The 16242-nt window shown below is 36.9% G+C and overlaps 1 protein-coding gene across 4 annotated transcripts in view; it reads right to left on the reverse strand.

Moving 5' to 3' along the window:
* LOC108713498 (protein NLRC5-like) overlaps positions 1 to 16242 on the reverse strand; it is a 96042-nt gene that overhangs the window by 45900 nt on the left and 33900 nt on the right. For all 4 annotated transcript variants that reach the window (XM_041590146.1, XM_041590144.1, XM_041590147.1 and 1 more), the window contains exons 13-24: positions 14921 to 15004; positions 14125 to 14208; positions 13141 to 13230; positions 12769 to 12834; positions 11878 to 11961; positions 11691 to 11774; positions 10853 to 10942; positions 10727 to 10774; positions 7921 to 7986; positions 6982 to 7065; positions 4968 to 5051; positions 4141 to 4230 (exon numbers count right to left, since the gene is read on the reverse strand). In XM_041590146.1, coding sequence (XP_041446080.1) covers positions 4141 to 4230; positions 4968 to 5051; positions 6982 to 7065; positions 7921 to 7986; positions 10727 to 10774; positions 10853 to 10942; positions 11691 to 11774; positions 11878 to 11961; positions 12769 to 12834; positions 13141 to 13230; positions 14125 to 14208; positions 14921 to 15004 — 954 coding nt within the window. The remainder of the gene's footprint in view (positions 1 to 4140; positions 4231 to 4967; positions 5052 to 6981; positions 7066 to 7920; positions 7987 to 10726; positions 10775 to 10852; positions 10943 to 11690; positions 11775 to 11877; positions 11962 to 12768; positions 12835 to 13140; positions 13231 to 14124; positions 14209 to 14920; positions 15005 to 16242) is intronic.

Below are 16242 nucleotides of genomic sequence, written 5' to 3' on the forward strand. Positions count from 1 at the left end.
CAGTCCTTGATAATGAGGAAGCGGAGATGGATAGCTCTGCATCCAACCTTGTGAGAATGGGGTCTTTCATGCTGTCATGCCTGTTGAAGGACCCCCGTATCAAGAGGCTTAAGGAGAAGGACCTGTACTGGGTCGCAACGCTACTAGACCCTCGGTACAAGCATAAAGTGTCAGAAATGTTACCAACATACCACAAGTCCGAAAAGATGCGGCATTTACAAACCAGCCTGCAAAACATGTTGTACAATGCTTTTAAGGGTGATGTCACTTCAGGAACTCATCAACATTCCAGGGGCAGAGGTGCCAGTAATCCTGCCACGAGCACACCTGCAAGGACAAAGCCCTTTGGCCAGTCTGTAACGTCAGACATGCAAATGTTTTTCTGTCCAAGGCAGCGCCACAACCCTTCTGGATCCACCCTCAAAGAACGCCTCGACCGGCAGGTAGCGGACTACCTGGCATTAACTGCAGATATCGACACTCTGAGGAGCGATGAACCCCTGGACTACTGGGTGCGCAGGCTTGATCTGTGGCCAGAGCTGTCACAATTTGCCATGAACCTCTTGTCTTGCCCAGCCTCAAGTGTGCTCTCAGAAAGGACCTTCAGTGCAGCAGGAGGGATTGTAACTGAGAAGAGAACTCGCCTAGGTCACAAAAGTGTCGATTACCTGACCTTTATTAAAATGAATGAGGGGTGGATCTCGGAGGGTTACTGCACGCCGGAAGACTTGTTCTGACTTCTATGCAGCTGTCCTTCTCTTCAAGCCTCATGACTCCACACACAGCTGTCCTTTAGCGTCCTCCTCCTCCCTCCGCCACCGTTACAAACTAGGGTGCAAACCCTACTGGTTTAATTTTTTCTGGCCTCTGTGCTTCAGTGGCTGCAACCAAAAAAACTGGGCAAACAATGTCTACAAGGTCAACGTATGGCAAAAAATGACTATTTTCAGCATTTATATGGCATATTTTTTCTGGCAACTGTGCTTCAGTGGCTGCGTCCAAAAAAATGCATATTTTCTGCATTTATATGGCATAATTTTTCTGGCCTCTGTGCTTCAGTGGCTGCAACCAAAAAAATGCATATTTTCAGCATTTATATGGCATTATTTTTCTGGCCTCTGTGCTTCAGTGGCTGCAACCAAAAAAATTTATATTTTCAGCATTTATATGGCATAATTTTTCTGGCCTCTGTGCTTCAGTGGCTGCAACCAAAAAAATGCATATTTTCAGCATTTATATGGCATAATTTTTCTGGCCTCTGTGCTTCAGTGGCTGCAACCAAAAAAATGCATATTTTCAGCATTTATATGGCATAATTTTTCTGGCAACTGTGCTTCAGTGGCTGCGACCAAAAAAATGACTATTTTCAGCATTTATATGGCATATTTTTTCTGGCCTCTGTGCTTCAGTGGCTGCGGCCAAAAAAACTGGGCAAACAATGCCTACAAGGTCAACGACGTTGACCTTGTAGGCATTGTTTGCCCAGTTTTTTTGGCCGCAGCCACTGAAGCACAGAGGCCAGAAAAAATATGCCATATAAATGCTGAAAATAGTCATTTTTTGCCATATACGTTGAGTCAACGTATGGCAAAAAATGACTATTTTCAGCATTTATATGGCATATTTTTTCTGGCCTCTGTGCTTCAGTGGCTGCGGCCAAAAAAACTGGGCAAACAATGCCTACAAGGTCAACGACGTTGACCTTGTAGGCATTGTTTGCCCAGTTTTTTTGGCCGCAGCCACTGAAGCACAGAGGCCAGAAAAAATATGCCATATAAATGCTGAAAATAGTCATTTTTTGCCATACGTTGACTCAACGTATATGGCAAAAAATGACTATTTTCAGCATTTATATGGCATATTTTTTCTGGCAACTGTGCTTCAGTGGCTGCAACCAAAAAAACTGGGCAAACAATGTCTACAAGGTCAACGTATGGCGAAAAATGACTATTTTCAGCATTTATATGGCATATTTTTTCTGGCAACTGTGCTTCAGTGGCTGCAACCAAAAAAACTGGGCAAACAATGTCTACAAGGTCAACGTATGGCGAAAAATGACTATTTTCAGCATTTATATGGCATATTTTTTCTGGCAACTGTGCTTCAGTGGCTGCGTCCAAAAAAACTGGGCAAACAATGCCTACAAGGTCAACGTATGGCAGTTGTTTAAAGAGAACAGTAGATTACTAGCCAGCAAAGCTACCTAAGCTAAAATGTCCCTCAAATCCCTGCAGACTTCTGTCCCTCCAATACAGAGCAGTATCAAGCAGATTACTAGCCAGCAAACTTACTATCATCTGTCCCTGAAATCACTAACAGCTCTCCCCCTACACTATCTCTTCCAAGCACACACAGGCAGATTTTTCAGATACATTTTTGCCCTTGATCCCCCTCTGGCATGCCACTGTCCAGGTCGTTGCACCCTTTAAACAACTTTAAAATCATTTTTCTGGCCAGAAATTTTTTTTTTAGATGTTAAAGTTCGCCTTCCCATTGAAGTCTATGGGGTTCGCGAACCGTTCGCGAACCGCTCGCGTTTTTGCGCAAGTTCGCGAATATGTTCGCGAACTTTTTTTCCGACGTTCGCTACATCCCTATTGATAAATACGCCTTTAAAAATCCCATAGAAATGAATGGAGAGAGGTGGTATTTCAGTCTAGTGGACTGTGGCGATCTCTAACTTCAAACTTCAAACTTCAAACTTCTGTCCTTCCCACCGTCATGATAATAATTCCCGAGGGTTGTTTATTCTAAACTATTAATACTCGGTTGTATTTAGATTTATTAATAATATTTAATATTTAGATTCTGTTTTATATACTTTATATGCTAGCGCTTGTCTTCTCTGCACTGATACCTAGAGTGATATTTATATAGCTATACTTATTTGACACACTTACAATTTGCTACAATAATCAATTGCAACTTTAATATTGATATACTATGTATCATATGAGATATTCTCTCCCTTTTTTTAGGCAGCAATTTTTGTATCAATTGAGTTTAAATGTTATTATATCAGTTCATGTTTCATATCATGTTTTTTTTGCTCGAAATACCCTTCTACATTTAATCTTATTTAATCGATTTGAATTTCTTTATGCTAATACAAGTATAGTCAGATCTGGCTAACACGCAATTACTGTGACCTTTTAATTGGTGAATTTATTCCTTTATTGGTGGTGGTTATAAAATGTGCTCTTTGAAGGGAGGTGCTTGAGCTTCTGATGAAGTGACGTATTGGTCACGAAACGCGTCAAGCTACTCTCCCTGCCCTCGTGTATAATTTGTTTTATTCGGATTAATAAAGATGAAGTTTTAATTTACATTTGGTTCCACCTTGAATGAACCGGTTGCCACCTGCTTGCCAGCACCCTGTGACATTTGTTAGTTGCCGCTTCAGACCGGCTTTCTTCTTCGACAACCGGAAGTCATGTCTGCCTACCCGTAATGGCGTTCTGCATGTTTGTTTCGCGATCTCTAACTTCACTCTGATAAATATACCCCATAGTCTATCTAGAGGATTTTTTCATCCGATTTTCACGATTTTTTTTGGAATTTTCACCTGAAAACTCTGAAAACTTTGGGGTATTGCACGAAACCCAGCGCACATCAAAAAAATTATTGGGACGTCTCCCATTGACTTATATGCAACCTCGACAGGTCTGAGATGCCGGATTTTCAGATTCAGACTTTTCCATCCTCGGGGGTTTGATCAATTCCAAAAAAAATCGTGATTTTTTTAAAAGTCCGATTTTATATATATATATATATATATAAAAAAAATCATGAATTGTTTGTCATTTTTGCATTCAGAGTTTAGTAAATAACCCCCTCTGTGTTCCTTAAACATTCAATCTTGGGTGTGGTTATGAAAAAGGGCATACAGCCATGTTTAAGTATACATATCAGGGGTCACAGTATGTTTAAAAAACAGGTAGAGTTTAACAAAACATAGCATATGAGAAATCAGTTGCACATGGCATGATAGAATAGCATGAAAAGGCAGGCCCAGAGAAACAAAATCAATAATTTTCAAGAAGTGATGAAAAATTGGATCTACTGGAGATGTGAAAGGCAGTCATACTGTAAGTCAAAGTGATGGAAATGTATATGTATAATTTTATCACTAAATTTTACCTGATATCAACTTCTTTAATTCGATTACAAAGATTTACGGAATTTACCAGCAGCAAAACAGAGTTTGAAGACAGGTCATTATTGCTGATGCTAAAGGACAGGGAATAATGACAACGTGTTAAAGATAAAATCTGTTCTGGCACCTGAAAGAGGAACTATAGAACTGAACAAAACAAAATGAACATAGATAAATTGTTTAATTAACCAGAAACAATATTTACAGTTTGGCTAAAGTGCAGCCCTGAACTGCATTGATACTGTTCTATTTGCAAGACAGCACATTGACCTTCTTACTGGGCTGGAAATCCTATATAGTCTTCCAAATAGAGTTGCACTTGGAAAAATATGGGCAGGGGAATATGCACATGGCTAGTGGATTTCAGTGTTTTCGTGTACTGTATATATGTACCTGAAATCCCTGTGTATTTACTCATAGAGAATTCAGTGAGTAGCATACCATTACAGAGGAGGCTACAGCAGTTCTCAACCATTACCTGTTTATTATAAATAAACCCTGCTACCTCTTGCCTCTGTGGCCTTTAAAACCAGAAGTCCCAGGCCTTTTAGTCATTTAGAATTAGAAATGCATTGAATCCAGAATTCAGCCAAATCTGAGCACTTTTGCCACAATTCAGATATTGAACCGAAATCCTAATGTGACTTTTTTTTTTTTAAATTAATGCAAAATTTGCAAATTATGGTTTGGTTTGGATTTGAACAAAACAATTATTTTTTATTTTTAATTTAGGAGGTATAGCTTTACTGGTGGCACTATCTTTATTTCTCATTTTGGCTTAACATTTGCAGAAAATCATACAGTAACTTACTTTAGGAATGTCAGATTGGGGAACACTTGCAGGTACGTGAGAAGGTTTTCAATCATCTGGCAACTTAGCGAATTGTTGGACAGGCTGTTGAGAGGAAGTGTTATTTGTCATCAATTGGATCTTTAACTAGGAATAAAGCTGAATTGAAAAATATGTTGCGCCAAAACAGTCACACCCTTTGTAAAATCTTGAACATTCTACTTAACTTAGTAATTTCGGCTGAAAAAAAAATACATAGTTCAACTTTATTGTCTAAATGAAATCTGCCGGACTGCTACTTCTCATCATTTACACAATTAAATTAAAAGCATTACAAAATGCAGTGATTGTACTTGCATCTTTAACAAAACCCCTGACTTAAATAGAGATATTCATAGTTAAAATTAAAAGATTAGTAGACCATGCATATCCAGTATTGATATTTTTTAACATTTCTGTGCATTTTCTTTTTGGTCACTGTATGTAGTTATATCTAACCACTTCCTTCCTGTATTTGTAAGTCTTTGTAATATCCAGAACATAATTCCAATGTTACATTTTTACAAAGAAAATGAAGTTCAGTCATTTCAGCTGTTCCTATCTTTCTATAAGATGATCCAGATGAATGCAAACATCTCAAAGGTGTTGTTCACCTTCAGATTAACTTTTAGGGGCAAATTCATCAAGGGTCGAATTTCGAGGGGTTAAATCCCTCGAAATTCGACTGGGGAATAGAATCGAATCGAATAGACAATTCAGGCGAATTTACGCGCTGGCGAATAGTCGAATTGGCGAATATTCGCCAGGCGAATAGGCGCTCGATCGAATATTCGCTCGAAGGATTTTCATTCGATCGAATGCCTTTTTATTCGATCAAAAACTTGGAAAACAAGCCTATGGGACTTTCCCATAGGCTTTTAAAGCAATTCGGTAGGTTTTAGGTGGCGAAGTAGGCAGTCAAAGTATTTTTAAAAGAGACAGTACTTCGACTATCGGATGGGCGAATAGTCGCAGCGTTTTTGCGCTTGATCCAGTACTTCGACTATCGAATGGCGAATAGTCGCAGCGTTTTTGCGCTCGATCTATTTGAATCATTCTACTCAGGCGAATTTACGCCAATTCGATAGTCGAGGAGCACAAAAATGCGAAGTTTTTTTACTTCGAATCCTTCACTCGAAGTTAGTGAATCGGCCCCTTAGTATGATGTTGAGAGTGATATTTTTTTATTATTTGAGGTTTTAGAGTTATTTATCTTTCTATTCAGGAGCTCTCTGGTTTGCAATTTCAACAATCATGTTGCTAGGGTCCAAATTACCCTAGCAACTAAGCTGGGCTATGAATAGGGGAAGGCCTGAATAGAAAAAAGAGTAATAAAAAGTAGCTACGTTTGTAGCCTTACAAAGCATTTGTTTTTTTAGATGGGGTCAGTGACCCCTAATTGAATGCTGGAAAGAGTTAGAAAAACAAGGCAAATAAATGAAAAACTATAAAAAATTAAGGCCAATCAAACTACAAGTTAACTTAAAGGTGAACCACCTCTTTAAGGTGATCAAATACATTTTCTTCTTCTGAAACTACATGCACCCTTTATTGCTAAAAGAATTCCACTTCATCTTAAACAATACCATTGAAACACTCATAATCAACCCATATCCAAAATCTGACCAACATTAAAGTGATTAATCCCTTCCTATACTTATGATGAAACCTACGTCTTTCTTCTGTCATTTCCACCATCTTTTTTACTAACTTTTATGGACATCTTGAGCAAATACGCTTTTATAGCTTATGTACTTGTTCAGAGAATGTTTCTTCCTCTCCAAAGCACATTAGCAATTTTTCCTACACTTGTCAACTGAATTCAGAAAATGTTGCATTTGTGACATTAACTTAACTCCCTGAACATAATTACAAATACTCCAGCCAACAGAGCAAACATTGCATCATCTTCTACTTGGGTTTGATGACACCTTCCTAATGCACAGTATTCACCCATGGTCTGAACTGGAGTACCCTTGATGAAACATGCACTCACTTGATCATGGTGAGCGCTTTGCATGGTTTTAGAACATGAAAAAGCTTCTTCAGCATCTGGGCAGTTATGCGACATTCTGTGAGGCTAAAGGAGAAGCAAAAGTGATTACAGCAATTTAGGCAGATGTTGGAAGATTGGATGAAGGAATACAGAATGACTATAATGAAGAATAGAAACAAGGCTGAAACCTCCTTGCTGATTGTTCTTGACATTTTATCAAAAGGAAACCAGAGGTCAAGTTTCACATGATAAACCATGAGATAACTTTTTATTACTGAATTGAATCTGGCCCTTTATGTGAACATATGTAGCACCAACTCTGATGTGTGTCATTTATATTACAAGATCAGATTAGGTGAAGAGTGAGATGGAAAGTAGATCAATGAGCTGCCATTTTCTCTATCTTTTAAAGGAATACTGTCATAATACATTTACCTAATGTCCTAATCTCATTTATTCTATTACATTATCTTAACAAATACAGTGGGATCGTATGAAGGAATACAAGTCCATGAGATTTCATACATTGATGTATAACGAGCACAACAGGAAACAGGCTATCAATCTGAGTCCTAGCTCCCAAAGACGTGCACGTATTTAATAGTGGAGGAGTACAGCTATTAAGGTGAGCAATGTAAGCAGAACTTCTGAACAAATTAAAAAAATACAGCATAAATACAGCACCAATAAACAGGGTAATGGAAAAAGCAAAGAAAATCCAATGAAAGTGTAAGAAAAAGAGGAACTGATGTTTTTCAGATTCTGATAGGAGGTAGTGACATAAATTTGAGAAGAAGGCCGATTGGGAGAAAACTGTGTTGCCAGGTGGACTTTATAAGGGTAAAAAGGGACTGAAACGAGAAAAGACTTGTAGGCACATTAAGCTTGATTTTCTTTCCGTTGTATCGCTTATATATGGTAAAGAAAGGTAATTTTCACCTGAATGTTTTCGGCAGTTCAGGCCATTCCTCTGTTCCTTTAGCAAAAGTCATGGAGGTTCTAGGCCTGTAGAGGAAAAACAGAGTTATTGTGCTTCTATTATTTTGTAAGAAAATCACACTTTTATAACTTCTGTTTGCAAAGTACATCATAGAGGGCAAGTCTAGCTAAAAACTGAATGGTGTTTTAAAGGAATGACAATATAATGTAGTGGTGCCCTGCACTGGAAAAACAGGTGGGCTTGCTTCAGAAACACTACTATAGTTAATATAAATAAGCTGCTGTGTAGCCATGGGGGCAGCCATTCAAGCACAGAATACACAGTACATAGCAGATAAGTTCTGAAGAATCCCAGTGTATACTACAGAGCTTAGCTGCTATTTTCTGTGTATCCTGTGCCTTTTCTCCTTTATTTTAGTTTTGAATGGCTGCCCCATGGCTACACAGCAGCTTGTTTTTATACACCATAGTTGTGTTGCTGAAGCAAACATGCCAGTTTTACCAGTGCAGAACATTCTGTTTTCATTACTTCAAAACACTTTTTGGTGTTCATGTTCATTTAACATTTACTGCAATGTCTAATGTTTTAAGGAGTATATTTATAAACACTTAGGGGCAGATTTACTTTACTGCTCGAATTTCGAAGTAAATTTTTGGGTACTTCAACCATCGATTTGGCTATATTCGATCAAATTGAACGATTTGAATAAAAAATAGTTTTTTAAATACTTCGGCAAATTAAAGATACCGAATTGCTATATTAGCCTATGGAGACCTTCCAGTGCATTTTTTAAAGTTTTTGGCATCGAATAAAAATAGTTTGTTCGATCACTAAATATAGTTAGAAATGTTTTTTTTTTTATTCGATCGATCGAATGCTATTTTAGCGCTAAATCCTTCGAATTCGATATTCTAAGGATTTCAATTCGATGGTCGAATTTCGAGGGTTTTAACTCCTCGAAATTCGACCCTTGATAAATCTGCCCCTTAGTATCAAATGTGTTTTGATTTTCCATATCACTGCATACTTTTCCCAATATTACAAACGTTGTCTAGTTTATACTGTATTATCATGCATTTTGCATGTGCAATGCATTATATGATGGTGAAATGCACAATAATGCAACAAAAATAGCATTCAGTTTCAAGCATTTATAAAATTGCCCCTAAAGCCAATATGGTGAGTGAATAATGTAGTTTGCTGTGTGCCCTGGTTCCACAGTTTGTGTGCATATATATGTATGCCCTTTGGAGTTCAGTGTGAAACCTATATTTTTTGATATACATATTAAAATAAATAACATAATAAAACAGTGCAGAATTGACCTTCACTGTAGAAATAGTGAGAACATACATTTTAGAGGAGAACCTTTGATATTTCCTTATTTATGGACATGCATATTGATTGATGGTGAATTTTACAGATATTTGCCCACCTTAAGGGTTTCTTAAGTACAAGTATTTATTTTTATCTATTTAATTATGTTTATTGATGTGGATATTTCCTTTTTTGCAAATAGTGATTTTTCCCCATAACTTTGATTCTGTGAATAAACTGAACTGCAGATGGCACTTTTTACCCATTAATGACATTTCTGTAGTCAGTTTTATATTAAGGTAATTGTATATTACATAGTATTTACTGTATAATAAAGTAATCACTACAGGTATCGGACCTGTTATCCAGAATGCTCGGGACCTGGGGTTTTCCAAATTATGGATCTTTCTGTAGTTTGGATTTTCATGTTTTATTTCTAATGGAAAATCATGTAAATATTAAATAAACACAAAAGGCTGGTTTTGCTTCCAATAAGGATTAATTATATCTTAGTTGGGATCAAATACAAGCTACTGTTTTATTATTAAAGAGAAAAAGGAAATCATCTAAAAAAAAAATTGGATTATTTGGATAAAATGGGGTCTATGGGAGATGGCCTTTCCGTAATTCGGAGCTTTATGGATAACGGGTTTCCGGATAATGGGTCCTATACCTGTACTAGCAAATTATACAGACTGTTAGCTTTTTGGAAATTGATTGTTACACTAGACTCCCGAAGACTCCATTTTACGCAAATAATTAAAATTTTTGAAAATTATTGTAATAATAAAATAGTACCTTATACTTCATCCCCACAATGATATAAATGATCCTTATTGAAGGCAAAACAATTCTTTGGCTTTATTAAATATTTAAATAATTTTTTAGTAGACATAAGGTATGGAGATCCAAATTACAGAAATATATCTTATCTAGAAACCCCAAGTCCTGAACATTCTCGATAACGGGATTTTGTAAGAACAATGCCACCTGCTGGTCAGTTCTTCAGACTGTACAGTAGGAAAGAAATACATTCAGAAGCAAAATTAAGAATTAACTGTTCTTGTTGTTCTTCTCAGGAAAGAGATGGAAAGGGTTTCTGATTTCTTTAGCGTTAGGCGCTTCGTCCTTTAGTGAATTTGCCCCTGTGTGTCTGGTGGGTTGCATGGGGCACTACTTTTAAGGTGCTATGACCTTGTTAATTTTGATTTATTTGAATTGATTTATTGACCACAATTTGTTAAATAATGATATCACATTAGTAAGTCTATAAGGCCATAAGAAATCACATGTCATATCCCAGGCCATATCAGCTCCACTGGATTTTAGTTGGAGGACAGTTCTATAAAATAGATCACATTCTTTTATTTGGTCTTGCGTTTAATATTGCAGAACTGGATGGAAGTCACATTGCCAAAGCAAAGCACCACCGTTTCTTAATATCAACTACATTTTAGGGATTCTCTTAATCAATCTAGAGAACTGTACCTTTCCTTGTCTTGAAAAGTAACTTCAACTTTCTGGCTCCCAGCAAAGCTGCAGTGAAAAGAAAAAATATAGATGTAGCAATGGGTGCTAAGTTATAAGGTTACAGCGACAAGTTTTTGACCATACCTAACTGAAACATCTGTCATGTTGTCAATGGAGGAAAAAGACTTCACAAGGTAAATCACTCCATCCATGGAGATTTTATTTCCATTCAATCTAAAATAGAAAAAGCAATATTTATTATGCAACAATCATACCGATTGCATTGCCTGTAGGAATTCAAATGTATTGCTCATAAAGAGGCCAGCACTGAGTTATGTGAATTTTATATTATATTGCAATGGTTTCCCTCCTTTGCATTGACTGCCCATGACATTATAGTATACAGTATACATGAGTATTTTAGGGCTTCTTTACATTCATTGCTTAAAGCGCAGTTGCACTAAATGGACACAATTGTGTTGCACTTCGGTATGGTTGGGCTATAGTTATGAACCATAGAGTTACAGCCATCCTAAAGATGGAAATAATTCCAGGGTTCTCACTGCAGATTGGGTTAATAGGTGCAACAGACTTGTGCCCAAATTTCACAGTGAGCAGCAGTAATGCACCAGTAATGGCGCAACCAGCTCTCACAATTTTGGAACAACTTTCATCTGATTCATCCAAAAGTGTGTACACAATTACACATGTTTTGATAAATTCAGGCACACTTTCAGCAGGATCAACTAGGTGTCAAAACTATCTTCCACTAGTTTTGACACCTGACATTTTTGAAACTCTAAAATGCTATGCCTGAGTATAATATATTTCTGGGCAGAGATGCAAATTCATTACCCACCCACTTCTTTAATGCTCCCATTGTAACATTCAGCTGAAAAATAGTGCTAAAAGTTACAGTTTCCAATTTGTTGGAGAAGTGTGAGTAATCACTGAGCACATGTAAGAAATATAATATACTCACTTAAGACAACGCATACTTTTTAGATCAGGAAGAACCTCTGTTATCTGCTTGATTCCAGAATTTTCCAAACTGTTCTCAGACAAACTAAGAGATACAAATGATTATAAAGCATATTATGTTCTATTAAACAGCAGTGACTGTTGGTATACATATCTGTGGACTACTTAAAAAAATCAAATTCACTTACTCCAAGCTTGCTAAGTGGCTGCACTGTTGGAATATGGAACAAAGTTTTCCAAAGACTTTATTAAGAAGCCGAAAGCCAATTATCCTGCAGAACCAAATAAACATAATTAAAATGTCCACAATAATGCTAGATAAACAACAGATGAACAATACATGTTAAGCAGGCATGTTCAATGTATATAGGCATTTATTGTTCAGCACTGTGGAATATGTTACCATATTATAAATACGTATTAATAATAAGGTTGGAAACAAATGTGATTTAGGATATCGACATCTCTATGAAGCTATTATTCTTTTTTCTTTTTTTTTTTTGCTGCTAGGCTCAAACAGCCGCTGTCAGGGACAAAAGATTCATCACTTGTGTGAGCATATGCAGCAATACTATTATGATAGCACTACAATGAAAACATGCAACAAGGTCAATGGATGCAATCTTTGGATGCCTCTTTAACCCAAAGTTCTGAATTAAAAGTATGCTGTACTCAACAAGGCAAGCTGCAAGTACAAAGTTCTCAGTGCCTGAATGAATGTGTGCAATCATAATGAAAAGTTGTAAATCCACTTTCTCCGCTAATTTTAAATCTTGAAGTCTGTGATTGTCTGCATATGTAAAAGCCTACATGCTGCCCTCTTTTTTTTTTTATCAAACCACTATATGCACACTAACTTGTGCTTGAAACACTGTATTTTTTATGTTTTTGTGATACCGCACAGCCTGTAACACATTCATTAGCCAAATTACACAGATGCACATTGAACATATTGTAGATTACACCAAGTAAATGAACATGCACTACCCTAAGCCACCCAAACAGGGCTGTACACATGAAAGCAGCACATTGAAGGAAAACATACCACTCATATGACATGTAAAGATAGATGACAGTACCTGATCTCTCTGGGTCCTGTAGCAGGCTGTGGTAGAAAATGAATGGCTGCCGTCTGCTGCATAAACCTAAACAACAAACAGGCACTAAGAAACATTTTACTGGCTACATCTTGTTACACACCAACATCCTTAACATTCCCTTACTGCAAAGTATACATTGCTTTACATTTTGTTTTGTAAAATGTGCAGATGTAATAATACCTGTCAGTTTACAGCCAGTACTGAGATTCCCTAAATATATAGCATGCAGTATCCATCTCACCAAGACAAGGGAATTTATGAACAATTACCACCACAGTTCATGGGCATACAACAGTCAATTGGTATTTTATACACAAAGTATATGAACAGTATAGGTAATTACAGGTTTACCTGATATCCACTTTTTCTACTCTTGGACAAGAGACCATAGAGTTGACCAGGTAAGACAGGCCTTCAACAGATATCTGAGTCCTATGAAGACTTGAAAAAAAAAATGGTGACCCATTTTACAGCTAGAATGATTTCCAAGACAGATAGCCATCCAGATTTGACCCATATATAATAATGTGTTATTGCCATATATTGAGCACAAATACCACCAGTAGGGAAAATCTCTGTTACCAAATAAAAATGGAGCAGAGAAATACTATTCTGCATGTAGAAAATCCCTCTAGCTCCAGATTTATCCAGATTTATAATAAATACACTATACATTTATGTACTGTCGGAAGTGCCTGTTCTTACTCCTGTGAGGAGCAGGTTAAATTCACGCCATATTTGGCTGCTTGCTAACTGAGAATTGATTTGGAGGGTGGATTACAAACAACTGCAATCAGAGCAAAAACACGTTAGAAACTGATATAAGGAGGGGCCCCAACTGCAGCACAGAAAGTATTGTTCACACATTAGATTTTTTTGGTGGAACAAAAGAAGCATGTTGGCAACTTGAGGATATTATCTAGGAGTGATGCTCAATTACCAGCAAAACATGAGAATGTTAATTCTCTGAAAAACTGTTTCCATGCAACAGGATAAAAGCTTATATCTCATAATCTCAAGGCAACATCATAATAAGGATTAGTCCACACGAGGAGCACACACGGCGCTTCGTTTTCTGAAGTCGCCGAAGTTTCCTCATGAGGCAACTTCGGGCGACTTCGGAAAAGAAATGCCGCGTGTGCTTTAGCGCAGGCGACTTTTCATTATAGCGGATGGGAAGACACGCGAAGGCAGTTTGGGGAGATTGTCCCCCAGAAGAAGAGGCGATTAGTCGCCAGGCGACTAAATCTCCCCGAATCTCCTCCTGTGGACTAACCCTAAATAGGGCAGACAAATAGAAAACTCATTATTATCAAAGTATAATATAATACTTACCTTAACTGGCCAGAAATCTCTATTTCAGGCAAGCTGTTAATCAGCTGCATACAGCCAAAGTCTCCAATAGGATTATCTGATAAACTGAAAAAAAAACACTTTTTACTCCTTGTCAGCCTAATTATGACATGTTTTTGTTCTTTAGCAATTCCAAACCAGCATTCGTGCCATTTTTAAATGAGATCTTGTTTTAGTTATAAGATAGTAGTTAATATAACTAATATTTTGATGCTGGATAGATATATAAAAATGAATCATGAGAGCTATGAAGCACCTTACAATTTCAACATGTACAAAGATCAAATCAAAATAATGCTCTTTGGATAGCTAATCTGCAGGTGATAAAAACCTATATCACCTTGAGTCGGCAGCTAAGACATTTATTCTAGGTTGTTGGTCAGTCACGCTGAATAAGGGACTAATGCTTTAGAATGATGTCGGTGAGTTATTGGTTGGTCAGTCACATGCTCTGGTAGAAGTCCTTTAAAAACACCACTATTCATATATGCGTCTTGCATAAGGCATTATAACTGCAATGATGTACTGCATATATAGATCAACAATCTTTTCTAAATGCATAATGTTTGTCATACACTTTTTTGTATAATAACAACAGTTAGAACAATACTTTCATTATTCATTGCCATTATGAAAAGCATGCACTGGAACATTTTTGAAAAGTAAAACAAGCAATACAAGTCACAAGCCAGAAATGCATACTGGGCAAACAACAATTAAGATGATGTTAAAGTGGTAGTATACCCTCACAGTTCACCAGTTTTCTTTTGTGACATACTTTATATCAGAAATCTGTGAGAGTTCTTGGAGTATCTGTACAAGATGCTGTATGTCAGCTGAGGTCAGGTCACAGTGTGTAAGGCTGCAAGAAAATATTAGGAAGTGTAAAAGTATTGCACAAGGAAAGACACCACTCAAACTCACATGCCATGAAGGGCAGAAGTGCCCGAAACACGTCAGGCCCATAATGCCACGTGCGTTTTTTTAATGCTGACGAATAAAGACACACATTTTTAAACGATCCAGTGTGCGCTCCTCTGATTTACTCTCTTCTATTGTAAAAGTATAACCAGGTTGTAATTTAGCTAAACTATATATGGGGCTCCATAGTGACAATTTTATTTCTTGGGAGATAAAACCACATAACCCAGATTTAGATGCTTTATACAGGGTGACTATAGCCTCACATACTGTAACTGAGATAAAGTGGTGCATTAGTTAAAATGTTCCATCCAAACACTCAACACATGGTTATTCACATCAGTATTTCACATGAACACTGGTCTGCTTCTTACAAACATGGAGTCTTGTGTGTAATTCCTGTTTCCTGCTCTTTACAGACACATATATACCTTTAGTAACAAAAAATGCTCATTCTGAAGATACATTGACTTTCACATTCTCTGAGACATACAGTTATGCTCACATAACCACTGCACAGCATTTCAGATGTGTGACAGTCGAGCATTGGTTTTAGCAGTCAATCATGTAATCAAGTTCATTAACCCAATAACCAGACAGACAGACAATAGCAGACAATTAATACATAAGGCTCAAAACATTTAATAAAAGCACAAAATCACTATCATTCTACTTTTTAAAGCCACTCCCTCAAGCAGATATTAAGAATTTCTGTCTCCTGTAATAAAAACCTAATTTTTTCTAGCTATCACCTTTTACAAACTGTGGAGGCCTGTTTATTAAAGGTTGGGTTGTAATGGTTTTAGAGGTATTTGAAACCACAACTAAGCTCACTTTATCTAAAACAAAGAATGTAATGACATTTAGGAGCCTATTTATTAAACCTCAAATTTTTCTGATCGAGTTTTTAAGGGGAAAACTCTAATTTTTAAAGGAAACCCCCACCCCCCCCCCCCCCCCCGAATTTTTAGAGATTTATTATAACCCAAAGCTGCTAAAAATCCAAATTCTAAAATACTCCAGCTAAAACCTGTCGAGGTCATGTAGAAGTCAACGCAGAATATTCACAATTTGTGTTTTTGCCATATTTAAAAAGCTCTTATGGATATTCGCAGTGCAAAAAAAAACCCTTGCAATTCTTTTTGCACAAGTACACAACTCTTATCTAGCTTTATAAAT

Source organism: Xenopus laevis, chromosome 4L (assembly GCF_017654675.1).
Source record: "Xenopus laevis strain J_2021 chromosome 4L, Xenopus_laevis_v10.1, whole genome shotgun sequence".
Taxonomy (NCBI): domain Eukaryota; kingdom Metazoa; phylum Chordata; class Amphibia; order Anura; family Pipidae; genus Xenopus; species Xenopus laevis.